Source organism: Manacus candei, unplaced genomic scaffold (assembly GCF_025592945.1).
Source record: "Manacus candei isolate 608988 ecotype Guabito, Panama unplaced genomic scaffold, ASM2559294v1 h1tg000020l, whole genome shotgun sequence".
NCBI lineage: Eukaryota > Metazoa > Chordata > Aves > Passeriformes > Pipridae > Manacus > Manacus candei.
Window position 1 is genome coordinate 2,350,834 of NW_026138068.1, and position 27,332 is coordinate 2,378,165.

General features: G+C 44.7%; 1 protein-coding gene across 1 annotated transcript; it reads right to left on the reverse strand.

The window, feature by feature from the left end:
* Window positions 1-2,260: 2,260 nt before the first annotated feature.
* On the reverse strand, window positions 2,261-27,247 carry PTPN11 (protein tyrosine phosphatase non-receptor type 11). The gene is made up of 16 exons (XM_051785486.1): window positions 27,083-27,247; window positions 22,531-22,653; window positions 21,248-21,442; window positions 19,976-20,168; window positions 19,103-19,219; window positions 18,514-18,627; window positions 15,048-15,144; window positions 14,422-14,501; window positions 14,130-14,288; window positions 10,981-11,112; window positions 10,156-10,310; window positions 9,491-9,558; window positions 9,198-9,349; window positions 6,339-6,451; window positions 6,014-6,115; window positions 2,261-5,719 (listed from the first exon to the last, which is right to left on the reverse strand). The coding sequence occupies exons 1-15, from the start codon at window positions 27,094-27,096 to the stop codon at window positions 6,046-6,048; spliced, it is 1,782 nt and encodes a 593-aa protein (XP_051641446.1). The 5' UTR covers window positions 27,097-27,247; the 3' UTR covers window positions 2,261-5,719; window positions 6,014-6,045.
* Between the last annotated feature and the right edge of the window lie 85 nt (window positions 27,248-27,332).

Sequence of the window (27,332 nt, forward strand, 5' to 3'; positions counted from 1 at the left end):
GATTCAGAACTCGCCCAACCCAAACACAAACTGCATAGGAATTCACCCTGAAGAAGAGTCAGCCAGAGTTTCAAGGTTTTATGGAGATAACAAACTTGTCCTTGAGCAATATCCGAACATCTACGTTTGTATAAACACCGAGAGCGTGGGGAGAATAAACATATTTATACTCACCTACGTGGGCACACAAAAACAGCACGGCAGGCTGGGAGGAGGCAGGAGGGGCTGGAAGTGTCACCACAGAGCAGGAGTCAAAGATAGGAGACATTAAGTATCACCCCAGCACTATCACTTTCAATCTTTGTCAAAGTTCTCAGATTGGAGCAGTCCCCCTTCCTCCCTCCCTCCTCAGGCCTGGAAGGGATTATAAACCAGCCAGAGATGGATGCAAACTGTTAGATGCATTCATAAAAAAAAAAATAAATAAGTCTTACTCCACAGGATAATCGCCTTAAACCCAAGCTGCTCCACATAGCTCCCGGCCTCGTTTGGATTCCGCTCGGACGTGGCTCCCGACCACGGGGCTCTGCCTCCTTCCTGGCATTTCCCTGGATTATCTCTGTGCTGTGCCATTGCCTTGAGATTAAGCTTGTTTTACTCCAAATTCAGCTGCTCTTTGCTCGGTGTTTGACCAGCACTGCTCATGTTGCCTTTATTCCCTGAAAAGTGGCAGGAGGGCTCAGTTCCATTTGCAATGCTCGGCCCCCAAGGTGGGATCAAGTGGAGACAACACTTTGTGGAACATTCCTTGAATAAAAACCTTCATGTTGAAGCCACACAGGCTGATTTGTGGGATCAATTCCCCAGTGGGAACATTCTCAATGGCTTTAAGAAGGACGAACCAGTATTGGTGGACCTAAAATGAGACTGATATGTAAATCCTGGGGGCAGGTGTTCGCTCCTCTGCTCCAGCCCAGAGAACAGGTAGCATTTCCCATTTTGGGAAGTGTCTTGTTCCAAGTGCTAGAGAGTCAGGAATGCTGAGAGCTTTTGAAGTATGGCAGAAGCAGCTGGCAGAGAGGAGCCTGGGGTGAATCCAACTCCAGTTCAAAGCACCAATCCCTCCTCCAAGTCACTGCACAGCGCCAGAATAAAAGGATCTCAGGAAACAGCAGAGCCCCAAAGACAAACAGTGCAAGACATGAAAGACTGAAGGAAGGAGCAGCAGGAGTGAGAGCAAAGCTTCTCTCCCTCACCCCAGAAGGACTGGTTGTAGTTCAGTGGGATGCGGATCAAGAAAGGATTGTCCTTTCTTTCCAATTAAAACTGACTGATTATATGCCAACAGTAAAAAGAGAGGCCAATCCTTCCACATCCAGCTTGGAGCATGGAATCACAGGATGGTTTGGGTTAGAGGGATCATAAAGCTCATCCAGTTCCACCACCTGCCATAGGCAGGGACACCTTCCACTAGCCCAATTTGCTCCAAGCCCCATCCAACCTGGCCTTGGACACTTCCAGGGATGAGGCAGCCACAGCTTCTCTGGGCCTCACCACCCTCACAGGGAAGAATTTCTTCCCAGTATCTCCTCTAAATCTCCACTTTTCTGGTGGGAAGCCATTCCCCCTTGTCCTGTCCCTCCAGGCCCTTGTCCAAAGTCCCTCTCCAGCTCTCCTGGAGACCCTTTAGGCACTGGAAGGGGCTCCAAGGTCTCCCTGGAGCCTCTCCCACCCTGTTCCACGAGCTGAGGGGCTCCAGCTCTCGGAGCATCTCCATGGCCCTCCTGTTCCACATCATGTTCCACATCCAGCTCCAAAGCAAAGAAAGAGAGGAAGATGACAGATGTGAAGGTGGAGCAGGAGCAGGAGGGAGCAGGGACACCCCTGACAGGGCTGGACACCCCCAGGGCTCCCAGGACAGGGAGGGCTGTACCTGGAGAACCTCCCAGGGCTGGCAGCAGATGGAGGAACATGGAGAGAAAAGCTCAAACACATCCTATTTCACAGGACTTTTGCTCCAGTGGCTCTCAGGAAACCCAGCTGCTCTCCTGCAGCTTCTCCTCCCGCAGGGACTCCGCTCCCAACACTGATCCAGGCTGGAAAATCCAGGCCCAAACACCACATCCCTTGTGCCTGCAGCTGGAGAACACAGGAACTGACAAACCAGCTTAAGAAAATGATTTTTATTTCTTTTTTTTTTAATTATTTCTTTTTTCTCCTTTTTTTTTGAATTTCTGCTGTTTACAGATATGTTTTATTTCTCATAATACAGCTTGGCAGCAATAAAAAAAAAAAAATCCCACTGCAGCTGAACTAAACCCCATAAATACCAGCCCAGAAAACAATGGACAACCACCAATATTTCTATACAGGAACTATTATTTTAATGTCACATTTTGACAATGGTAAATGATCTACAGACTGTACGTGGGCAAAAGGCAAGAAGTGAGTCTTTTGAAACACCAGATGGAGAATAAACAGCTCATTATCAACATTTACATGATTCACATCAAATTGATGACATCCTAAATGTATTCCTTTTAAAGGATAGAAATTTTTCAATAAAATATTACATTTCATTTAATACTCTGGTACAATACTTCATACATTGCAGGAAAAAAAAAATAAATGCAAGGTCTACTCCACCTAATAAGAGGATCCTTTTTCATTAGTCTTTAGTACTGTAATAAAAAAAAATCACAATAATGTCATAAATAAACAGGCTTGAAATTATTAATTATGTTTCACTATTTAAAAGGGAGAAATTACAAATTAATTTGCAATAATGAAGTTATGGGTAGAAAAATCAAAACCTGACAACACATTCTAGTACCAGCTGTGAATTCTCTCATCCCTACAACAAAAAAAAGGAAACAGGTTTTGTATCTTTGTTAGCTGTGTCCTAGTTAATTGTGTTTCCAACACATATTTTAAGAGGGAAAAGTAAAGTTTGGTCAGGATTAATAGGAGAACGAATCAGGCCTAACAACAGTTAGCTGAAATTAAAGTTTATGCTCTAAAACATTCAGTAAATGAAGTTTGCAGCAAATTCATGCTGGCATAAATTATTGTGCCTTAGGAGTTGGGGTAAATTTCCCTTGTGGAATAAAGTCTTCTCCAAGAGAACACTTCAGCCCTGCATCCCTTTTCCATTCATTGATACAGAACAGGCTTGGAAATCAATGCTTAAAATGGAATTCCCTAAAAACCTCACTAGAAATACACAAAACCCACATTCACTGATCCCCCCCGAACCAAAGGACATTGCTCTTTGTTGCTTCATCTGCCAGAAAGCCCAGCTTGAAATTTATTTGCTTAAAATAATTTAAATTATTTCTCTTAATTATGCTTAATTTCTTAATTATTTTCCTTTAAGAACCCTCCATCTCTCACTGGTGTGGGGAAGGGGACAGATTTTCTGGTGCATTTTATGGTCTCCCCTCTGGTGTCACCAGGGCCCAACACTCCAGGGCAGAGAGGAGAATTTATTTATTCCCAACCTTTCAGATTCTGCTCCCCCCTCGCTGACATTCTCCCACCATATGCTCCCCAGGATTAATACACATTCTGCAGCAAGAATTCCCTGCTTCTAAAGACAAAAATTCAAAATAAACCCCTAAACAGCTCAAATGAGGTCATGAGGCAACTTCATGTTGGCCATGAACTGATTGCTGCTTACACAGGTCAATCTTTTAAGACACAACACGTGAACTGAGTTCAGCCAGTGGACATTGCCTCAGGATCCTTCTCTCCCTTCTCCTGACTTCCCCCCTGACTTCCCAGTTTGGAGCAGAGCAGCTCCAAACCCAAGCCTGGGTCCCACCTAGCTCTAACCTATGAAGTGCAGGATTTGTCTAACTCTGCACCAAGTTTGAGGCAAATATTTAATTGCTCTCTACAAATACCAGCACTTCTGTCTGATCCCTGTTCAGCAGGAGGCAGCTGGAAATAGGGACACAGAGGAAGGAGGTGATGGAGAACAGGCATCTCCCACCAAAATTAACAGATTCCTCTCTCATCATCATCTATTCAGACCTAGAAAGGGCACAAGTATTTATGACTAGAGTATAAGGCTATGCCAGTAAAACACATCTTATGGTATGCTGGTGACAGGAGTTCCAAAAATAAATCCCAAAGCCCCAAAAGACAAAAAGGACAAGAGGCAAAGTAACAAAATTCTGCTTAACATTAACGAAGCACCTTCATTCAGTTCAAACAAACTGTTCAAATATTTGAATTTGCAAAGCACTCTCAGGAAAAGGTAATGTAATCTCACACTTAACCTTTCACAAAGCTGTATTAATTACATTCCAGGCTTCAGCAGAATTCCGCCAGGAAGGCCAATAACACAATTCCATCGGCCCCGTTTCCCTGCACACGGCAGTTTGTGCAGTGGCACCCTGTGCATGGAAATGGAAATCATTCCTGAACACCCCTAAAGTCACAGAACTCCACCATGGAAAAAGGTGCTGGTGACACACCAGTCCCCACTCCTTGGGTTCCAAGGGGACTGCTGGTCCAGGGAACTGGACAGGGCAAAGTGAAGGAACCCAAACAAGTGGCAGCTCAGCAGACCTTCCTTCTGGAGTCTCTAAAGAGGCTTTTGGCTCATTGACAATCAGAAGTGGTTTCAGATTAACGTGATTTTTAATGGGGACAGCAAGTTCCAGGCAGCTCCAAAAGGCACTTGGGGTGGGAGGGTGACAAAGTCCTGCCTGGTGACACCCGGCGTGGCCTCGCTGCTGCTCCTGCTGCCCTGTCCCACTAAGGCAATTCCAGAGGATTCTTCCATGCACTGCCTTCCCCACACAACTGCAGTTTGGCCTTTTAGACCAGCACAAAGCCTTCCTAAAAATCCAGAAGGCTGCCCAGCTCCCACCTCCCCTGCAGAAGGGAAGGGGGCACTGACCCCAAGGGAACACTGGGTTACTGGTTTCACGGGTTTAATGTGCTGCCAAGGTATCATCATGCAACTTTTTAAACTATCTTAACTCTACAAGTTCAGTCTCTTGTTTAATAGATGAACACAGACTAATTAACACAGACAGTGTCCTCACAAACCACTCAGGTCTCCTGAGAGAAACAGCAACTTTCTATTCTGGGTGGAGAGATCATGGAAAAGAAACTTTGATGTAAAAGCAAGAATTACTCAAAAACAGCCCATCCAGCCACTCAGCTAAGTCAGAATCAAGCCACCAATTATCACAAAAAGCACCTTCATATCAATAACTGCTCACCCCAGGAAGCTCAGTCTGAGTTTGAAATGTATCAGGACTAATTTGATCATGCAGTTGATTCATTCCCGCTGGTGATCCACTGTTTCCCAACAATCAAGTATTGTTCCCATCAGTATTTTACATTAGTGTAACGGATTTATCCACGTCATTGCTCTCCCCTCACCCACCCCCCCAGCCCCTCCCCCCCCAAAAAACCCCACAACTGCTCAAATAAGGAAAAAAACCCCCCACTAATAACCATACTGTGAAACAAAAATACTATTTAAAAAACACATGGATGACAGTCCAACAGTTTGCAGGATTCAAAACTGACTCTACAAAGTAGTTGTCTACATTGTAGAAGGGATTTCCTTTTATTTGGAAAATGAGCAAATCAGGTATTGGAGAGAAGAGATAAAAACCAATCTTTAGATGGTCTGAAGTTTTGCCTACTGTTGAAGGATTAAAACCGTAAATAAAAAGGTACCAAGCCCTCAGAGTTCACTGTTCATGTGAAGCTTCTTCCATCTCTTTCTTGACCTTTTTAAAAACCAGATTAATTTCTGGGAAAGAAAAAAAAAAGAATTATTTAGGAAAAACCCAGCAGTTATTTCTTATTCTGACATTATACAGAAATGCTCAATTTTGACTTGAAAAAGGCTTAAACTAAACCCAAAGTTTCAAACCTGGCTTAGAAACTGTGTGAGGTCTTGGCAGTAGAAGGTGAGATTATTAAAATTAAATTGAAATTAGCTTCTGGAATTTAGGCAGGGATAAATTAGAAGCATTTTGGGCATTATTGTGTGTATTTTCCCCAAAGTCCAGGCTGGACACCCCCCATCCCTGACCATACACACCTGCCTTGGCATGGGAGGCTCTGAACATCTTCTCATCTGAAACTCTTCTGCTGTTGCATCAGCCCCACATTTTCATATACTCTAGCACTATCTTCTCTCATTCTGAAATGAAACAAAGATTTAGAGTCCCAAGAATCCAGTTTGAGGAAAAAAATGTATTGCTCACACAATGTTATTCAGTGACAATTATTTTGCTCGATTTGTTTTCAGAGTAAAGCCCAAGGCAACAGTCCAGGGCAGGTTCTGGGAGAGCTCAGCCTCATTTGAGGTTCCTGATGAGTCAGCAGAGCTCAAAACTTCCACATGAGAGCAGAGATGAACTTACTCTGGACAGGTTGGGGTCGGGGTGCAGGGTGGGAGAGGGCTCTGATCCCCACTCGTCTGGTCCGATAAAGAATATTTAATGTTTGTGTACTCGTGACCTTTCCTCTTGCTCTTCTGTGAAGCAAAACACACCAAAAAGCCAGGTTTGGAATTAATCATGGAAAACAGTCATTGAAGCAGTGAAGCAATTACATGAGTAACTAAGCAAGGATGGTTTTAGAGGGAAGGTTTGTGAGGAGACAGCTCAGTTTGCAGATACGCAAACATGGAGAAGACCTAAAGGTTGGCTTCAGCTATGGATTACAAGACCTGAAAATCCTCATTTTTCCACATTCCCCTTTCCACCACAACATCCCAACCCTATGAACCAGCACTTGTACTCAACCTTCATCTTCCTTGGCAGAAGAAACCCCACTTTCATTCTTTAGCAGCCAGTGGGCTCCCCACTGACCTCATTTCCAGCTTGGAGATGTGGCCAACGGAGTAACAACGCTGTTTGCAGGATCTCTAATAAAATAATACCTGAGCCCATTAGGTTTGATATAAAAAGCAGCCAAGCTGTTATTTGGATGGTGCAGCATATGCTCCAGGCTGCAGCCAATTGTGCTGGCACTGAGCTCCAGATCCCGACGCTCCACACGGGAACTACACTGGGAAAGGGAGGGGATGTGGAGCTTTCCTTTTCCACACAAATATTCACAAGATTAATATATTACAGCATGGGAATTAAAGCTTTACAGGGTACTAGGTTTGATTTTTTGTGTGGATTTGAGTTCCTTTACTGCTCCACCAAGTCCTGAGTAACTGGCCTGGCCCAATCTCACGACAGCAGAGGCTGTCGGAGCCTCCTGGGAGTTCTGGCTCCTGAATTCCCATTAAGAACATTCCTATGGCAATGCAGGTTGAAGCTTTTCCAAGATGCTCTTCTGAAACATGCTCAGAACTTGATAAATTTGTTCTAGTGTTTCACTGAACTTCTCCCCTCTCTGCTTTTTCTCGCTTTCAAACAGACCCCCAACTCCCAATTGATTGCCTGCTAAAAAATAACATTTAAGGAAACACCAAAGGTTCAAACTCTCTGTATTTTACAGTGTTATGGCTACAAACCATAAATAATGCCAAAAATACTCTGGAGCCCCAAAGTAGGGCTGGATTTCTACCCAAACTGCACAATAAAGGGCAGTTTAACTACAGGTGTGCTGGTCAGTAAAAGCAATCTAAAAAAACCCTGTCAGATCTATTCCTTAAACTGACTGAAACAGATAAAAAAAGCCAAGAAAAAGTAAATATCTGGCTTCTCTTCCTTCCACTTAATTCACTGTAATCATCCTTCCTAATTCAGAGTAACAGAAATGTGGTGAGAACTTGTTTCCTGGATGCAAGAGAATATACATTTTCACAGGGAAAAACTCCCAACCTAAACCAAATTCCTTCTGTTTTTCTACTATGCCTGTGGGAAGACAAGCAATATTTAACACAGCACTTAACTCCAGGAAAACTGAAGGCTCTCAGCATTGCAACGTTGGCAGAGCAGGGAAAGTCTGTCCTGAACACTAAGGAAAAGCAGGAATATCTCTGGGGAGGGATGCAGCTCCTCACAGATCCAGCTGGTTGTAAATCCTCCAGGACACGACACATAATGTGACTTCCCAATTCCTTTTCAGAGCTACCTGAGCTCATCCAGATGGGAAGCAGAGGGGGAACAGGACCCCACACTGGTCCCTACAAAGGGGCTCTAATTGTTCGGTTTTCCCCAGTTTTCACTCTTTGCAATTAAAGCAAGTGTAGAGAAGAAGGTTCCAGAAATTCAAGTTTCTAAAAACACAGTGTTTCATTCCCAAATGGGATGAAATTCCAGCATTCTATCAATGAGACATTTCTTCTGTGCTCTCTCATAACGTGCTCTGGAGCATTCCCAGTTCACCACAAGCTTTGCTTTGGGCTGAGAAGCTTTACATTGTTTTGTTCCTGCCACCAGTCATAGGTCAAGACCTCCTGAACTAAAGCAATGTTTTATTTCCAGTTCCTTCAATACCTGAGCCTTCTGAGTTGGTAATGGATGAACCACAACAGAGCCTCATCACTGCTCCACTTGATACCAAAACACCACTCAAACCTCATCACAGTAAAAAAGGCAGAGTTAAAGCTCTGCTTTGTAGCTGCTACAGCAGAAAGGGGCTCAAAAGTTGAGGATGCAGAGCTTGTGGAACTGCACACACACACAGACACCAGGCGGCTCCAAGGAGAGGGGAAACAACAAAGCCACGGAAAAAAATCCACCTGAGGGATTTCTTGTTCTTCACTTTGTGTCTAATCACCACCAGAGCACACAAGAGTGTCCTGGGGAGAGCAGTCAAGGCTCCATCCTCTCAGTGAACAGGGCAAATAATCATGTAGGGAAACACAACCTCAGCTCTGCCACACTCCAGAGAGCCAAGGCTGGGCTGGGACACTCCAGCCCTGAGCTGGGATTAACACCTCACACTGGCACTAAGTTGGGCTGGGGGTTTATCTCCTGAGCAGCAAAGCAGCAGCAGAGACAAAGATATTGAAATTCTGAAACAAAAAGGTAAAAATCCCAGATGAACAGAGGTCAGGGCACAGAACAGAGACAGAATAATGTCAGTTCTTTATTCCAAACCAGGTAACTCCTGTAAAACACTGTGTAATTTGAGTGAAGGAATTACTTTAACAGGAAGGGTGAGGTGAAGGTCTTGTGGTTGTCACCACTTATTCCAAAGCCTTTCCCATCTTATCACACCAAATCACTCCTGTAACTGCTTTTTATTGGACACTGCACTGCAAAATCACCACTCATCCCTCAACCTTTCAAACAATTTGATATTCAGGACAAACAGACCTGCTCCTCCTCGATCCTGCGCTGGAGGGTTTCGATGTAGTGCTGCACTGCCATGTAAATAAACCTGTACTGGGCCTCTGTCTGCACCATTCCTGACCTCTGGGATCTCACCATCTGGATGGTCTTTGGAACATCAATATCACAGTCCACACCTGGGGAGAATCATCACAACATTAAACCAGGAAAATAAACACGCCAAGGTTGTAAATCACTGGAATCCTCTGTCAACACTCCTGTGGTTTTATCTGATGTTTCTGTCAAAGTCCCACAGGAAAATAAAAGGGGTGACCCACCTTTTTCTCTGATGATGTCAATGAGAATATCAATCACAATGAACGTCCCTGTTCGTCCGATCCCAGCACTGGAAAAAGAGAAAAAAAGGTTATTTGTTCTGCTCTTTCTGAACAGACCCCAAAACACCAACCCAAGAAAGAATCTCATATTAGGCTTCCAAATTATAGCCAGACTTAAACCACACAGCCAAAAGTGACCAGAGACCTCCTCAGTCTAACATGGAAGAGACAGAATTCATTAGGACTTTTGTACCTCAGCACTTTTAAACATCCCTGAATCAGAAAAAAAACCCACATAAGGTCAGATCTAAGATTTCCTTGCCTTATAAAAAGTCTCTCATTTATAAGCCCAGACTGAGGAGAGCCCTCCCAGATGGGATGGGATACTAGCATTTCCCTGATCCCACATCTGAAATGTGCCAGCCAAGGTTCCACCTTCTCATTCAACACCAGAAATCCTTATTTATACAAACAAGCTCACTCTGAAAGTCAACTGCTTCATGTGACACCCATCCAGAACATGACACTGTGCAAAACAGAAAGCAAAAACACCTGGACAGATGGAATTCCAAGCAGTTCCAAGGGAAAGTTGTCCTTTTTTTAGAGGTTTCAGTTCCCCAGGCCAAAGAGAGGAGCAGCAGGAGAAGCTCAGCCCATCACCTCACCTGCAGTGGACCACGACTGGTCCAGCATCAGGAATGCTCTCCTGCTTGTGGTGCACCTCCTCCAGGAAGTCCAGGACACCGCCAGGATCGCTGGGAACGCCGTGGTCGGGCCAGGTCCTGAAGTGGTACTGCCAGACTGTTCTCTCTGTGTTCCCCTGGGAGGGACAAGGCATGAAAACAAAACCCTTCAGAACAAATCCAGCTAAAGGAGCATTTATGAGGCAAAGCTGAGTCAGATGGGAAGGTGGCACTTCCAAATCCAACCTGCTGCTCAGTATCCACAACTCCTAAAGAAGGAATAAGCCAGAGCCCTCCTGGCCTGACAAGTCAGTCACTAAATCCTGATTATTTGCTTCTCACATGGTTTGTTCTGCTCCCTGATCCAAATTGTTCCTTAACAACTCTAATTCCACACTAACTGTTTCCTTCCTCACCTTTTTATCCTTCCTTTAAGTGAACTTCCTACACACTGGACCCACACACAACCTTTTCTTCTGGTGCAACCACCTCCATGAGAGGGAACAAATTCCTGGCTGGATTGAAGTGTGATCAGTTAAAAGCATCGTCCCTCTTTACACATTCCCTCCAAGTTCTGCAGCAGAGCATCTCCTGCCAAAAACTGCTTAGGTAGAAGAATCCTCAATTATCCCAAGGACAAAGAGAAAGATGGATGGAACTAAACATGGAGCTTCAAAGAAAGACAGGGCTCAATTCATTAATCTTTTGGTGCTTTTATTGATTCCAAAGAAAGGGTCGATTTGTGCCAATTTTTTGGGGGGAAATCTGCAACCTAAACTGAAAGGACAGAGTTACTCTCACACTTACCTGCCCAACTTTAGAAAGTTTAAGTTCTCTTAGCGTGTAATCATGTGCTGCGCTCTCCTTAACATTCCGGACACGCATCACCCCGTATTCCTTCAGGGAATACTCATCAGGCCAGTACTTGACACATTTACTCTGCAAGATTTAAAACCAAAAAACAGCACAAAAGGAATAATCAGCCAGAAAAAAAAAAAAAAGTCTGTTTTGCAAACTGCTTAACATATTTATGGAGCTTTAATTTCAGAACACACAGAGGACAATTCCTCCCACCAACTGCTGACAAGGTAAAGTGCATTTAAGTGTCTCTTCTCCATAACAACCACTGGATGATTTCAAACAGGTACAGGCAATTTCTCCTCTTATCAGCTTTTGTGATCATATTAGAACCTGCTGTGCCTGGATAATTTCAAAACCCGAAGATTAAAATATTGCATCTCCAGGTTTCAAAACACTGAATTCCCAGCAGAAAGCTGCAGCCTTGCAGGTTATCCTACAACCAAAACCCACCAGGCTGAAAAATAAATACAAGTAAACCATTTTTAGCAGAAATTCAACTTGGATGCTTGCTTTTCCATGCCTGCTTTTCCATGCCTTGGAGCAGGAAGGACTAACACAGGTCTAATTCAATCCCCAGGGAACTGCTCCCTGGGCAGGGCACTGAAGCCTTGTGTGTCTGTGGCTTCTGGAACGTAAAGCTTTTGGTGTTCTGCTTCTCCATCCAGATTATCTGTGGCCAGGGATATATTCCATCCACTGAGGGATGGATTCACCTATGGCCACTTGGATTTGGTTCCTGTGACAGGTCAGGAAAGAGCAACTCCAGGGAATGCAGCATGAAATGAGAAATTACAGCAGGTGCAGCTTCCAGGAATGGCAAACACAGCCCAAACACCAAGTCCCACAAAGAAATATTGTCTATTTGCAGCTCCTCCTGCATATTTATGAGAAAACATGGCACAAGGAAGTTTCTTCTGCCAACCCAAGATAGAGGAAGATGGTTGTAAACACAATTTGCAGCCTATTTAGGCAACAAGCTGCTTTTGTGTTATTTTTGCCCTTCTTTCCCTGTCATAAGGGTAGAAACTAAAGAAAAGATGTTGCTCTTGGTGGGTTCCAACATAAATAACTTGCAGTTTCAACACAGAGCTCTGAACACGAGAGCAGTTGGTAGAGCAAGTCTGAACAGTGACATGATGTTAAAATTAGCTTTATTCTGCCAGAGGGGTTGCATTTATTACTGGCTCCATGGATTGGCTCCAAAACCCCACTTTTTTAATTTGTAAGTATTTGCTGTTTCTGCAGAACTCGCTGCAGAGCTGAGATGTCTCTCAGTTCCTCCTTTCCTCTGGTGCAGAGAGTTCTCCTTCCTGCAGGTCTGAAATCTTGGCCTGAGATAAAAAAGCTTTGCTTTTCTATCAGGACTGTTATTTGCAATTCTTTAAGAAGTGAAGTATGCAGCAAAAAAAAATAAAGGGTAGAGAAAAAATCATCAATGCAGCACTGATGGAGTGATCAGGCACTGAAGTGTTTTCTCCAGCAAACTTTGGGAAGAATAATGGAGAAACTGCGGAGGAGAAAAGGCCATTCAGGAGGTTATTGAAAAAATAATAAATGACTTGAAGAAAAGAGAGGTGTACTGAAGGTAACTCTTCCAAAACAACCCCATAATTTATTTCTTTTCTTCCCAAACAAAGAACTAAGAGGGATGTCACTTGGAAAGGGGGAGCTTCTCCCTCCTTCAGTGCATTCTCAGGAAGGAAACACAAATCCTGTCCCTTTATAAGGGGGATGAATGGGCAGAAGTTTAAAAGGCTAAAAAAAGGATTCACAAGACAAAGTCTAAACCAAATAAAGGCAGCTTTGACATCTCAATTGGGTGGAGAAGCCAATAAAATCCACTATTTGTCTTCAGTCCATACATACAAAGCTTGTTCTTGTAACGGGTGAGGAACCCCTGCAATTATCACTCACCCCTAGAAAAACTTCTCTGCACTTTTAATTTGGCTTTTTTCCCAAGTGATGCTCCCCTGACAAGGTACCAGCTTTCCATTCAGAACCAAATCAGGAAATAGTGAAAAAGGTAAAAAGCTGGACAATAGTGATGGCAGAACCATAGAAAATTAAAAAAAAAAAAAAAAAAAAAAGAAGAGAGAGCAGAAAATGTTTATCAAACAGAAAAAGGATCAGAAGCACCAAATTCCAAAGATAAATCCATACAATACACAGGAAGCTGTGTGTGAGTGCTGCCAGGATATCAGTGTTCAACTATTTCCTATTCTTTCCTGCCACATGTCTTTAGGAGCCAGAAACAAAATGAAAACCTCAGGTTTGGCAGAGGACAGGGAGCAAGACGAGATCAAAGGTAAAGGGAGGTTCTTGGGATAAACCACTGCAGGAAAGTTTCGGTTTTGAGAGCATTAAACCCTGCCAGAGCAGCTCCCAGGGGGTGGGCAGGAAGCTGTGTCCATGCAGAGCAGGGCAGGCAAAGCATCTGACTCAGGAATAAAAGTGCTAAATCCCACCTGGCTGGGGATTCCAACCAGGCATTTCCAGCTGGAATCACCAGCTCAGCACAGAGTAATAAAGTTTTCCAGCCTGGAAAGTTGAGTCAGAAGAGGGAACAGAGGGAGTAAAGTGACCTGAACGAGATGAATGTGGGGCAACAACTCTCACATGATAATGTGGGTTTTAGGTAAGAAACATCATCTCTGTTCATCTTGTAATAAAAAAGCCCCATAATTCTGCTTTTCCAGTGAAGTATAACCAGGTTTGATCAGCTGAAATTAATGGGAAGACCTTTGTTACAGGAAGAGGGAGTTTACTCCTCCAAGCACACAGAATTCCTGCCTGGCTCCATCTCACATTCCAGTGCCTCATTCCCTGAACAAGTTTAAAATACACAGATTCACATTCAGTAGACAAAATTAAATCAGTCAACCCTTAGAAAAGGGAGGCCTGATGGTATGACAGGAAGATATCCTCAATTCCCACAGGCACCAATAGAAAAAGGACACTCAGCACCTTCCAGAGCTCCAATGAATCTGGTGGCACACCAGATTCCAGCTATAAATCAATTTATCCCAGTCACTTTAGTCCTTACTTGCCCTCAAATGCCATGACCTTTCCCAAGGCCAGTTCAAGCCTGATTTTACCTTTCCTCTTTCCACTTCTTTTGTGGTCATAACAATAACTCTGGAATTCTCCTGGAACACCATCCTCCAGAAATCATTCACTGTGTTCTGTAGGCAACCTTGAGTAGCAATGTAGCTTTTTTTTGGCTTTGAGTTGTTGCACTTGGTTTCAAACTCAGGCTAGAGAGAAAAAAAAAACAAACAAACAACAGTTCAGCAAAGGGTGACAAGACTCACCTGAATTTAGGTGAATATGATAAAGAGGAGACATGGGATGTGCCAAGAAGGCTCCTGGAGGTGGGAATATACTCACCATAATAATATTAGCATTGATATAGTCTGAAACAGGTTCATTGGGATCCCCATCGTGGAGAACAACTCTGGTGTGATCAACTGGAAGAATATATATGGATGTTAAGCACTTGCATCCTACACTTGTGAACACACAGAAGCCTTGAACTTGTCAAACTCGGTAAATTAGTGATTAGAATATTCCAGACTTCCTCTTTTGCCATTTCTTGCCATGACAAGCTCAACCAAAACAAGGCTCCACGTCCCCTGGTAACTCAGGAGCACGTGGACAGTCAAACAAACAGCCTCTGGATTTGCACATTGCAGTTTTGTCCAACAAATTAATCCTCTTAAATTTAAGTATTTCAGCTTGTTGAATAACAGTTTAGGGGATGGGAGGCTTTGAAATGAAAGCTGGAGATAAAAGAAAACAACAATTGGGGATGGAAATACGGGTATCTACAAAGTGCAAGTGTTGGAACACAAACTGGAAATCACACAGGCTCCTTCTGACAACATAAAGGGGGAAATTATCATTAAAGAGAAGCAAAAGCCCAGTGGTGCTTAATTAACCCTGTGTTTGGGAGTTAAGAAAATAAAGCCTAGAAGGGCAGCAGGCTGAGGTGACAAAGACAAATCAATACTTACAGGGTAGGATGTTTTTGTATCTATTTTTGTTCTTGTTCTCCTGGCGCTGCCCTTCCTTACGGCTGTAGAGGAGTTTGCATTCCTGCTGCTGCAGAGTCTGAAGGGAAACAGCACAGAGACCTGGCTCAATAAAAGCAGGATGGACTGTTCACCACCATCCCAGCAATCCCTTCTCCCAGAGAAAAGGGGAATTAGGTAAGTACAAACAGGGTTATCCATAAATCCTTCTAGTCCAGAAACACACCCGAGTGAGGATTTCTCCCGCAGGGAAGGAGCTCGTTTCTCAGTTCCTGGTACACAATTAATGTGACAGGGACAACAGCAATTCCATACTTTTCTAGCCATGCTCCTTAGTGGCATTTCTCCCTATTTCAATGAAGCTTAGCTCCAAGTTTTAATCCCAAAGCAGCACTGGCCTGACTTAAAGGAACATTCAGGCTCTAGAAGCTGCTCCCCCTGATTATTTCCACCCTTAAGACTCTCCCAGGCATTTCTTTTACTTAAAGCTTGGCCATGTCAGGCACATTTGCTCACTCCTGTTTCAGTCCCTGTTATTGTTGCTGCCTCACTTAATGACCTTGGACAATTAGGCTCATCCTAAAGGCAAAGGAATATCAGAGATGCAAAATTTTATGCTTGCAAAGCAAAAGACTGAAAGCACATCCCTCTAAAGCATTTGTTGTGGAATCCAAGCAAAAGCTAAACTTTTCAGCAGGTTAAAAAATTGAAGCAATTAAGTGTGTGGAAACCACAGTTTCAAACCCATCTTCCTTCACAGAGTTAATTATTATTGCTTGGAGCCTCCCTGAGGAGAGATCCATGAGCAGCAGTGACTCCTAACAAGCCCATTAAGGGATGTACACAATGCAGCCATCAATCTGCAACAACCTCCTCGATTCCACTGCAACACCCAAGCACAAAGCTCCCCAAATAACCATTTTTCAGAAGGAAAAACATTACAAGGACTGTCAACATTTCTGTCTGCTGGTTCACAGGACGAGAGGTACATTCTTGCCTGAAGACAAGTAATTTATAACCACCATCTGGGCTGGCAGCTCAAAAACAGCACAGACAGAGATCCATGGGCAACCTGGAGTTTGCTCCCTGCCTCCAGCCACCAAGGTGGACAGCTGGAGCTTCCCTGAGGTGAGTGGAAAAGGATGGCACTAAAACTGCCAGGAGATTGTTTCGTTTCCAAAACAACCCAAGGTTTAGTGCTGACCTCACCAACAGCAGTTAGTTAGTTAGAAGGGGAAAGGGGAGAGCAAAGTCTCACAGGTAAAAGCTTTAATTTCTTCCATTTACTTTTCCTGTAAGACTTTTCCTGGCTTTTAAGGACCCACTGATAAATCCATTACAAGACAAAGTTAGTCACACCAGAGGTCAGGAAAGTCCTAATTGTGAATTAATAGCTCAGTTATATTTAATAGAGCAACAATCCCTTCCTGAACTTATCACACAAGAGAACCCCTCTCATTAATTCAGAGCTCCCAGCACCAACTACAAGGAGAAGACAACTGGGTACATTTTTTCCTTTTTTATGCCCTCTGAATAAGAGCAAGACATGCTTAAGACTTCAGGAAAGCCAACAGACACCCTTTGCTTGGCTAATTTGGAAATGCTGGGCTAAATCCCACAGCAACCACAGGCACAATGTCTGTGCCTGTGTCATGATACAACAGAACACACACTAATTACTTGGCCAAAGCAGGTAATTCCCATATGGAAGTCCACTCAATCTTCCCAACCCTCCAGGCCCCAGGTCCAAGTTCATGTGTTGAATTCTGCAAGGAAAGCAACTCAGAGGTTGAGGCCAATTTACCTCCAGTCAAAGCTCACAAGCAGTGGATGAGAACTGCTCCCATGGGATCCCCCATCCCACTGTCAGGGGAAAGCAGAGGCTCAAGGCCCAGCAGTGGCCAGAGCAGGGATTGTGACCATTCTGACCATTCAGCAGCCCTGGCTCAAGGACTGTCCCTCCACACTGGGCACATGGGGAGAGGAGAAAGCCTAATCCTCATTTTATCATTTCCCAGTGCCACAAGTTCACCTTCTGATATTCCACCCACACTCGTAGTGAAATGTGTTACCCCTTTGGTAACTCTTCACTTTTCATGGATTTCTTTCTCCCTTCCTGACAATAATCTCAGAGCACACTGGTCAGCACATTCAGCTGATGGATATCTCTGATCCAAAAGGAGTTTCTCCAAACAGCATCACAGACCAAACCAGCCTCTGGCACAGCCCAGCACTTCCCAGTTTCCTGTTGCCATCTGCTGGTGGAATTCCAGACTCCACCGGTGGTTTCCTTATGTGTGTGTGTGTGTGTGTGTGGTATAAACCAGTCCATGATACAGACCCTGGAGTGTTCCAGGACGGGTTGGACAGGGCTTGGAGTAACCAGGACTAGTGGAAGGTGTCCCTGCCCATGGCAGGGATGAGATGAACTCGTTGGAAGGGACCTTAAAGCTCATCTCATTCCACCCCCTCCCATGGGCAGGGACACCTTCCACTAGCCCAGGTTGCTCCAAGCCCCATCCAACCTGGCCTGTAACACTTCCAGGGATGGGGCAGCCACAGCTTCTCTGGGCAACCTGTGCCAGGGCCTCCCCACCCTCACAGGGAGGAATTTCTTCCCAATATCCCATCTAAACCTACTCTCTTTCAATTTGAAGCCATTCCCCCCCTCCATTTACACTCTTTCCGGGAGGAAATTGGAATTTGGAATTGGAAATTGGAATTTTGGCTGCAGGGCAGAAATCAAACACCAAAACAAACCAAAAATAGATCTCCAGAAGTCCAAGGAATACATTTAATCAATGCTGCTTCCTCTCAGAGCTTGTTACCACTACACAACAGCTTTAAGATCCCCAAAAATGACCATCAAAAGGCCAGAACGTCCATCAAAAAGCCACAAGGAAAGGGCATTTACTGACTGAAAAATCCCATGGGATTTAAAGCCATAGTCCCCAACTTGCCAAAGGAGGAAGGAACCCAATGGATTGTCCTGGTGGGCCAGTGGCACAGGAGGCTCCCTCCTGGTGCAGTTGGGAGGATACCCAGGAGGGATTGTGCCAGGTACTGGATGAATAGCACTGAAGAACATCATTAACTCTGAGACTGAGGGAAAAAGGCAAATATTTCCCTCCCCAGGGGTGAAGGTGGTAAAATTTAAACACATGGAGATGGGAGCTAGACCAAGGATCTGAAGTGATGGAAGTAGCATTGAAGAACATCATTAACTCTCAAACTCAGGGAAAAAGGCAAATATTTCTCTCCCCAGGAGTGGAGCTGGTAGAATTTAAACACATGGAGATGGGAGAAGAACAGGGATGTGAGGTGGCAGAGGGGGAGAGGAAAGCTTGTTACTGCCAGGAAGGCAGTAACAAACCTAAAAAACCCTAAAAAATCTTATCTTTTAGTAGTGTGGATTTAATCCCATAACCCTTGGAATGCACTGAAGTACCTCAAACTCCTCCCAGAAGCCCTGCTTGACTTTGTCCGTGGTCTCGGCCAGTTTGCTGAGCTCCCGCACGCGGCTCTCGATCTCGGCGGCGTTAATTCGGGTCGTGTTCAGGGGCTGAGAGACACAGACAGCAGAGGCTGAACAAACAACTACTGTGAAAAGACAACTAAAACACAGTCCTCTAAGCTAAGGATGTTTTATCCAGGAATTCCTGGATCCAAGCACCTCTTTGACTTCAAAACTTCGGAGTTCCCGCAACGAGGGGCAGCGAGGAAGGGACAGTGAGCAAGGGCTTTTAGAATCATAGCTTTTAATACATTAAGTCCCTCATTTCTGGACTCTCCCTGCAATCCCTGTGGACCACAATGACACTGGGAAGTTCTGACACGTCAGAGACAAGTTTATCCCTTTACAGGCATAAAGGAAATTGTTTCCCATTTAAATGACTTTGTTTCATGAAGTTTAGTTCTGCATTTTTGCAATAGGAAAGAAAAGGTCTTGCATATGGACCTTGCATATGAAAAAGCTGCACTGCCACAATATATTTTGAAGGTAGCAGAGCTCTGGGGTGTCTTCTCCATTCACTCACCTGTTTGAGCTGCAACACTGTGCCCAAAGTCTCCACCATGGGGTTCTTCTTGTAATGTTCCACCAGGTCTGTCAGAGAGTCAAACTTCTCCCCTCCACCAACGTCGTATTTCAGCTCCTTCAAAGACAGATGCTCATCAAAACAAATGCACTTCCCACAGTGACACCTGCACTGACAGCACCTTTGGGCTGTGCATCACAGCAGAAATTATCTCTCAACCAGATGTAGAAGACTCATAAAATCCTTCTAAGGGATGGCAGAACCTCAATAACAGAAACACACACACACTATGGAGGGCATGAACCTTTTGGTCATCTCACTGAAAATCAGTTTATCTGGGGTTCAGTCAACTCAAGATACTGGAGTTACAGGATGAGAATCCAGGAATTAGGAATTTGAATTGATTTCCAAAGCTAAATGTGCCCTGAAAGGCTGGTACTGCCTGGCACCTGCCTATTTTAAGGAAGCAATGCCAAGTTATTTTCCTCAATGTCATAAATGCTACTACTAGTCAACTGCAAATCAAAGAGGGTTTCTTAAAAAAATAAAAATATTCTGGTAGTTTTTACATGGTCCTTGTAGGCCATTTCTGCCTCCAAACTACTTCAGTTATTGCAGTTTAGTTGTTTTAATACAATTAAGTTGTTGCACTGCCTTCTGGCATAACAGAAGTAAAAGAAAATGACATAAAACAACCCCTGATGGAATTTTGGTGCTGTCACATGAGTTCATGGGATCAAACACCTGATCTGTGTCACCCACAGGGAAAGAGGGATGGATCCAGCAATCCGTGGGGAGGTGGAAGGTGAACCTCCTGTTCAAATCCCACAGCCCATGGAATTCTCTGCTAAAAGGAGCCCGTGGTTTCCATACCTGGCAGTGGATCATGACATGTGTCACCTTGGATTTGCCATCATTGCTCTCTCCTTTATCATCTCCTGTCCTCACAGAGAGGACAAAGTCCCCAGGGTGGCTCTGGCTCTCCCGCACAAGGAAACTTCCATGTTTTCCTTTCTCTGTTAAGAGCTTTTCAGCTTCTCTTCCAGAGAGATGTCCATGAAACCACCTTTAAATAAACATACAGAGAGAGACCCCGCTTATCATTCCAGCCATGGCTGAATCCACTTGTTCCAATTATTAATTATAAATAAAATCCTTGTGTTCACTGAACATTGTCCAGCTCCACAGGAAGCCTCAGTTTATAAAAATAATATATAAAATCAGCCTTGGAAGTACATGCACACACAGGAGTGAAGACAGAAACACTTCAAAGCACTTCCACAGGTGCTGACATTTGAATTTCACACACTTTGATTTGGATCCTTCACAACAGTCCCAATGGATTCCCTGGTGTCCAACAAACACCAGCTCACATTGCAACCTCCTCCTCAGCCAAGGTGTTCATTCTGCTTTTATTTCCTTCATGAAGCCACACTTTCCTGATAAACCTGTGGGAACTTCACATCTTTGAGACCTTACCCTTCCATCCCATTAGGAAGTGGACAGGATAACCTCAGCAATCTCATTTCTTCAGGAAATAAGGCCAAAAAACCAGCAATCCTCCCCACCACTGTTAAATACAAGACACTCTGAGTAGTGAGAGAACTTGTGTGGATATTTTCCCTTGTTCCTTCACTTCCAGGGATAAACAGATACCTGCTGGCCACAGAGGTTTATTTCTGACACCTCCATAATTCCTCAGATTCTCCTTATTAACCACGTTCCTCAAACCGGGATTTGAGGAATTTGAGGATTTGTATGTCATTCACATTCTCACACTGCTAGAGTTATATAGTTATAACTAGAACTATAAAGTTATGTCCAGAAATTGACCTGGGAATTCCTTGCAGCTTCAGAAGAACTTCTACAATAAAACATTCTCCTAGTTAAAATAAAGGGAATTATTCCCTCCTTTTAGGTCTTGTATCACACAAGGAAGAATGTTGAAGGAAACAGGTTCTGAGGCTTAAATTGCTTCACCTTTAGCCATGTTTATTAACCTACTTTGCAAAGAATCTCCCAGAAATTACTCCAAGACAGGGGCCACCCTTTCCTCAAATGAAAACTGGCTGCAGTGTTAGGAGGGACACAGGGCATTTATTAAGAAGCAGGTGGGCCCTGAGGTTCCACCACCACTTCTCTGACCTTTCTGATGTAGGATCAGCACAATTCAGTGGATATTTCAACTCTATGACATCTCCATTCTTCTCCTTGAGCTGCCCATGGTGTTCCATGTAGTACTGGACCAGCTCAGCCAGCGTGGCAAACTTCTCTCCCCCGTACAGGTCATAGTAGTCCCCTGTGTTCTGGATCTTGATGTGGGTCACGGCTCCAGTTCGTCTGGTATTGGAAACACAGGGGAAAAAAAAAAACCACAAATCAGCTGATGGCAAATCAATCCCTTTTATATTTAGTGTTCTGCTGCCTGAGCTGGAGAAATCCATACTCACATTTGCAGCACTTTGCAACTGAATATTGCAGAGGAGCAGAGTTAGTGCCCCTCTGAAGTCGCTTCAGACACATTGCAGTGGCTTGTCTGTCCAGCAGCCAGGAAAAATAGGAAAAAACATCATACTGAAGGGATCCTTGAAGCCAGTGCAAGCTCTGCAGCCTCACAATCTCCATTAAGAACCCCTCAGAGCCCCAAAATTGCTCATACAAGCACAAGGGTGGAGGGCTCAGAATTCAGCATTCAAAGAGACCCATCAGAGCTGGTTTGCTCCTTTCCCAGAACTTCCCAGCAGCTCCTGAGGTCCCTCCTCAGTAAACAGTTTTGCTCCCACAGTCTCCAATATTAAGGAAGAACAGCTCCCTGCAGGATTCCCCTCCTATGCCTCAAGGCCTGTTATCTCAGAAGCATCCAAGCACCAGAATTCTTATCACCAATCCCACTTTTCCCTTTTCCTTTATCTACTTCCTCTTGCTGTCCCTTCCCCATCCCCACCACTGGACACACAGGGAACAACTGGTATAAAAGGCCTATTTTGGAAGCTGAAAAAGCATCACAGTTGCCCTCAAAAACTTGCTGACTTTTCCTGTATGAGGAGAGGCTGCAGAGCATTTCCTGCATGTGCTTGATCCCTAATTCCCATCATCTCTGCTGCTTCCAGATGGTTATCAAACAGATTTTTAAAGGGCTAAAAGTAATGCTGTTATCAACCTACTTCTGCTTCCCCTGAACCTTTTTGTCCCTCTAAAATCAGAATTCACTCCCCTCCAATCTATAGTTTCCCCAAGTTGGGTAAAATTTGAGAACCTCAGCAGGGAAAATGGGAGGAAAAGAAGAGGGAAAAGTCAGCATTAAAAAGTGATTTGCACATTATTTCACCTCTTACAAGTAGTTCATCCACAACTTTTTTCCTGCAGAACAGCACTAAATGAAGACCTTTATCAGTCTGGGGAGAGGGAGTGAAAATATTTCAGCTCACCTGACAGAGAGGGTAAAGTCTCCTGGGTTACTTTTGCTGGGCCGTGCCAGGAAGCTGCCATCCACCCCTCTTGTTAACAGCAGGTTTTCTGCCTCCACCCCAGTAATATTTGGATGAAACCATCTAAAAGAGATTAAAAATAAAGAATCTTAAGAAATAAACAGAAGATCTTCTGGTTTTCAGAGTTAACTTCCACAGGATTAAACAGAGCGATCCAACGGCTTCAAAACGAGGAAGGGCTGAATTTTGGTGCTAAATTAATAAAAATCTCCATTCATTATTTGTTTCATATTGCATTGCAATTTTATGTATTGGCAAGAGAAGCTCTGAAAGGGAAAGAACTCCATTCATACATACTGGGTTAAAATGGTATCAAAGACACACAACATAAACACAGACCAGAAGTCCTATTTCCTTACTCCAGGAAGACATGACACACAAAGAAACTCAGAGACAAACAGGAAAAATACCTAAAAATAAAACAAAACATCCCCTGTGCCACTTGACAACATTTTAAAGGTTAAAAATGCAACAAAACCTCATGTTTTAGGGCACAGGCTGAGAAGGGTCAGGAAGCAACTCCACTTGAGAACAACCTACTCCTCTTCCACCTTCGCCAAAGAATGCGGTGCTGGGGTCGGATAAATCCCACTTAAATACAACCCCAGAGGAATCTCAGATTGATCTTCACCACCCACAAAGGGCCCTGAATGACTAACACAGAGCCAAGGCTGGATCTGGGCTGTGGCCAAGAGGATCCATGTCCCACCTCTGGCATTAACTTCGGACAGACTCATCCGGAGCCGTTCCATAACACACCTGCCTTTGCTCTTAGCCGGAATTCCCAAGTTTCATTACACTCCTGGAGCACTAAACAACATCCCTGTGCTCTGGATGAAAGGCTTTGTCACAATTGTACTTGGCAATTACGAGACCACCTTTAATTTTCAGAATTAAATCAGAAAAATCCTCATCCCTTTTCCTTTATCTCCTTCTACTGAGCGGGAAGAACTGAGGTTGCTGCTCTTGGTACAGAAAGTTTTGGCTTCTCCAAAGTAACCCAGAAGACTCCATAACCAGTCTCTTTACAGATATAGGAGTGTTATAGCTACAAAAACTTCCATAGCATTCCTGAGCCTTCCTGATCCAGTCAGCATTTCATGCTAAATTGCTAAATCAGCAAAATACGAGAGTGCAAATCTAAATTTAGGACTATTAATTCAATTGCTTCAGCAATTCCTTCTCTACTGAAAAGTTGACAATATTCCCACCAAGGCTTCATCCAGCCTGTTCTCTTCAGAAATGGATTCTCATGGAAACATTCTGAAGAGTTTTACAGATCCTAGAATATTATTAATTAATTAATTATATTTATTAAGTAAATGATTATTCTTGTTCACCTTGCTTTTTTTGCCTAGTTAATAATATTCTGCTTACACCGAGAAAATCTAGTGAAAACTCCCTATTTTGCACTGAAAAACAACAGAAAAATCAAAACTATGCAGCATGGGACAGGAGAAAATATTAAAATACTTCCAAGTTATCACAGCAGGTGGGGATGAATTAATTAATAATGCTACATTTACATAATGACTATTCAAAGGTCAAGAAAAGGTCTGGTTTGATGCAGTGTCGAAAACCAAACCACACAAGCATCAGTACCTGGGGTGAAATGAACATTAAATAATATATTTCAGCATGACAGGTAATAGCTGATGATATATTTATGATATATTTACAACACTTCCGTTCCCAAAATTTTACTTTCATTAGGAGAAAACAAAACAAAAAAAAATCTGCACAAAGAAAGTGCAGCAACATTTTGAACAGTTCACAATCTTTCTAAATATGCACAGGATTCAAGAGAAACCTTTGCAAGTTTTTGAGTTCATATAAAAAAAATATATAAACATACAAAGGAGGAATTATTGGAATTAGTTTTCCAGGTTTATTATATGGTGACATTCCATAAACTTTAATTAATAGAGTATCTTCTATATCTTATAAATTCTAATGCACCTGGAAGTAAGTGTACATGAGCTGTTAAAAAGATGTGAAAAAACAGAAAAATAATACTTTAATGCATGGAGGGGACTACAAATAACTTGCTATTTAACAAGTATTTAAAGGAGAGGTTAAAAAGATGATACACTGTGTAAAACCCCAAATCTCACCCCCAAACACAAAGCAATTCCTACTGAAGATGCCAAAGCCAAGTAGCAAAGCCAAGCTCCACCTGGGAGGGTGATAGGTTTTATTGCACTTTATATAACTTTGGTTCTGATGGCAACTTGTCCTCCTGCTCCCTCATCTCTGTATTTTTGGCTTTGAGTAGGAAGGTGCATTTGTCAGGCACCCCAAATAGAAAAATGGGGGTGTCAGTGATCCCCTGCTCGGCGGTTCCGGCCCCGGGACCAGGATCTGCATTTGAAGTGCTGCCACCACATGTGTCCTTTGAACCTTGGGCTGCATCCCTTCCAAAAAAAAAAAAACTGGAGGAGAGAGCACACACCCCCCAGTAACACAACCCCCAGCCAGGACCTTCTCCTGCACTTCCTTTTATAGGGATGGAATGTATTTTGGGCTTTTTATCCTGCTTTCCCTCTCCAGTCTCTCCCAGCAGCAGGTGCAGAGCTCTCCCAGCCAAGGGCAGTAAATACAATCACAGGAGTAACACAACACACACAAACCCACACTCTGATTAAACTGGCTCCTCACCATCATTCCCAGTAGCAATTCCAAGTCAGGGGTCAGAACACACCATTCCCAGTCCCTTATTAATTTACAAAGTTGGTAAAAGAGCAGGGTCTCGTTTACAAAACTCAGGGGCATCAGCTAAGCAAGGAACCTTTTGATGAAAAATAATTCACGGCAGGAAATCCAGCCTTCCCACAATTATCCCTTTTTTTGTAACCGTGGTCCAGAGAAGACCAGCAGGATCTGTGCTCCCCAAGTCCCACACTGCCAGCACATTCCCTCTTACCAAATGAAGAGAGAAAAAGAGAGAAATCAATACAATTTTCCATGCTGGCACTGGGTTTTTCTAATCACCTTTCCAAGAGCAGGAGAGATGAAATCAGTTCTGTCTCAGCTGTCACAGCCCCAGCACTCGGGAGGCACTGATGGGTGGGTTAATTACTCCTATTTTTAGGCTCATCAGTTGATATTTCTCAGCTTTTTTTTCAGTCTCCCTCACAAGTTACAATTTCAAGCTCTGAGCAGAAGCAGTGTTTCCCAAAGTGTTTCCAAAAGGTAACTTGTATCCTTGTTCTGCCAGGAAGGATACAAGTTGTCAGCAGGGCCATCCAGAACACCCAACATGCACTGGAGATCCTACACACGCCCAAAAAAACCCCAAATCCAACTATAAAAGGCCATGCATTGAACCCAACCTATACAGATCCACCTTCTTAAGCAGAACAAGAAAGAGGACAAGTCACCATGAAGAAATTAGAGTTTAATAGGTATTACTTATTAAAAGAGGTGAATTCAAGAGGTGAATCAATCGAAGCTGTGGCTGCCCCATCCCTGGAAGTGTTCAAGGGGGTTTGGAACAACCTGGTGTAGTGGAAACCCTCATGGCAAAGGGTGGAATGGGATGAGCTTTAAGGTCCCTTCCAACCCAAACCATTCAGTGGTTCTGTGAATCTCAGAATGGGTATTAAAAAGGACAAAGATGTTTATATTCTTTACCATGACAGTAATTCCTCTCAAGTCTAACGTTCACCTAAACCTCTCAGCCCCAAAGGACACTTACTGCCAGACAAACACCAAATTACCTTATGGACACTGAGAAACTACAACAAAAAAAAAGCTGTTTATCATCGTGGTTTTCAACTCCACAGGGTTTTGAAATTAACGTGAGTGCTGATGATAAACGAGGAGCCCAGGGAGGGGGCTCAGGAACACTCATTGTACAGCCGGGTCACCTCTGAGGGTCTGGAAGTCCCCAGTGCCTGTCCCGTGTTGGCAACACGAGTCCCCCCGGCCCCGGCACTGGGTGGGTGCCACACACAATGAATTTATCTCTCAACTCACAGGAACGTGGGGAGACCCCTCTGAACCCCCGAAATCGGTGGGACCGGGCCAGCTCCGGCTACCGAAGCCACATGGACGCCTCGCCTTCCCCCGGACATCCCCCCGTCAACGGGCGGGGGTGAGGGTGCAGGAGCGGGGGAAGCCCCTGGGAATGGGAGAGGTGGGAGGTGCAGGAGAAGGGGGATCTCCCCGCGAACGGGCCGGGAGCGCGGACATTCCCACGGGAAAGGGAGGGGTGGGAGTTGGGGGGTGCAGGAGCAGGGTGATTCCCTTGGGAACGGGCGGGGTGGGGGGTGCAGGAGCGGGGGATCCCTCCGAGAACGTGCGGGGTGGGAGGTGGGGGGTGCGGGAGCAGGGACATCCCCCCGGGAGCGAGCGGGATGGGCGCCGCTGGAGCGTGTCCCGGGGGTCCCACCCGTTCGTGGGGAGCCCCCCCGTGCGCGCAGCCCCCCGGGCGCGGTGGCGGAGGCTCCCCGAGGCTCAGCGGCCCCTGCGCTCCCCCTGCCCGCCTCACCTCCGCGATGTCATCTTCCCGCGGAGCCCCGGCGGGTGGCGGTGCCCGGGCCGCCCGTGCCCGCCCGCCGCTCACATCGGGGTCCCGGCGGGGCCTGCGGGGAGCGCGAACAGCGGCGGCCTCGGGCCCCGGAGCGCGGCGAGCGCGGCGCGGCCCGCCCCGCGTCACCGCCCGCGCCGTCATCGCCCCGCGCCGCGCCCGCCCCGCCCCGCCCCGCGGGGCCGCCCCGCACGGGGGGCTGCGGGACCCC

What these genes read in the sequence shown, in the direction of transcription:
- PTPN11 (XM_051785486.1), bottom strand. An exon ending in ATGTCATGATCCACTGCCAG is followed by an intron (nt 19,220 to 19,975) that starts GTATGGAAACCA and finishes CTGTCTTTGAAG; the next exon opens with GAGCTGAAATACGACGTTGG. An exon ending in AAGAAGTGGAAAGAGGAAAG is followed by an intron (nt 11,113 to 14,129) that starts GTAAAATCAGGC and finishes TAAATCTTGCAG; the next exon opens with AGTAAATGTGTCAAGTACTG.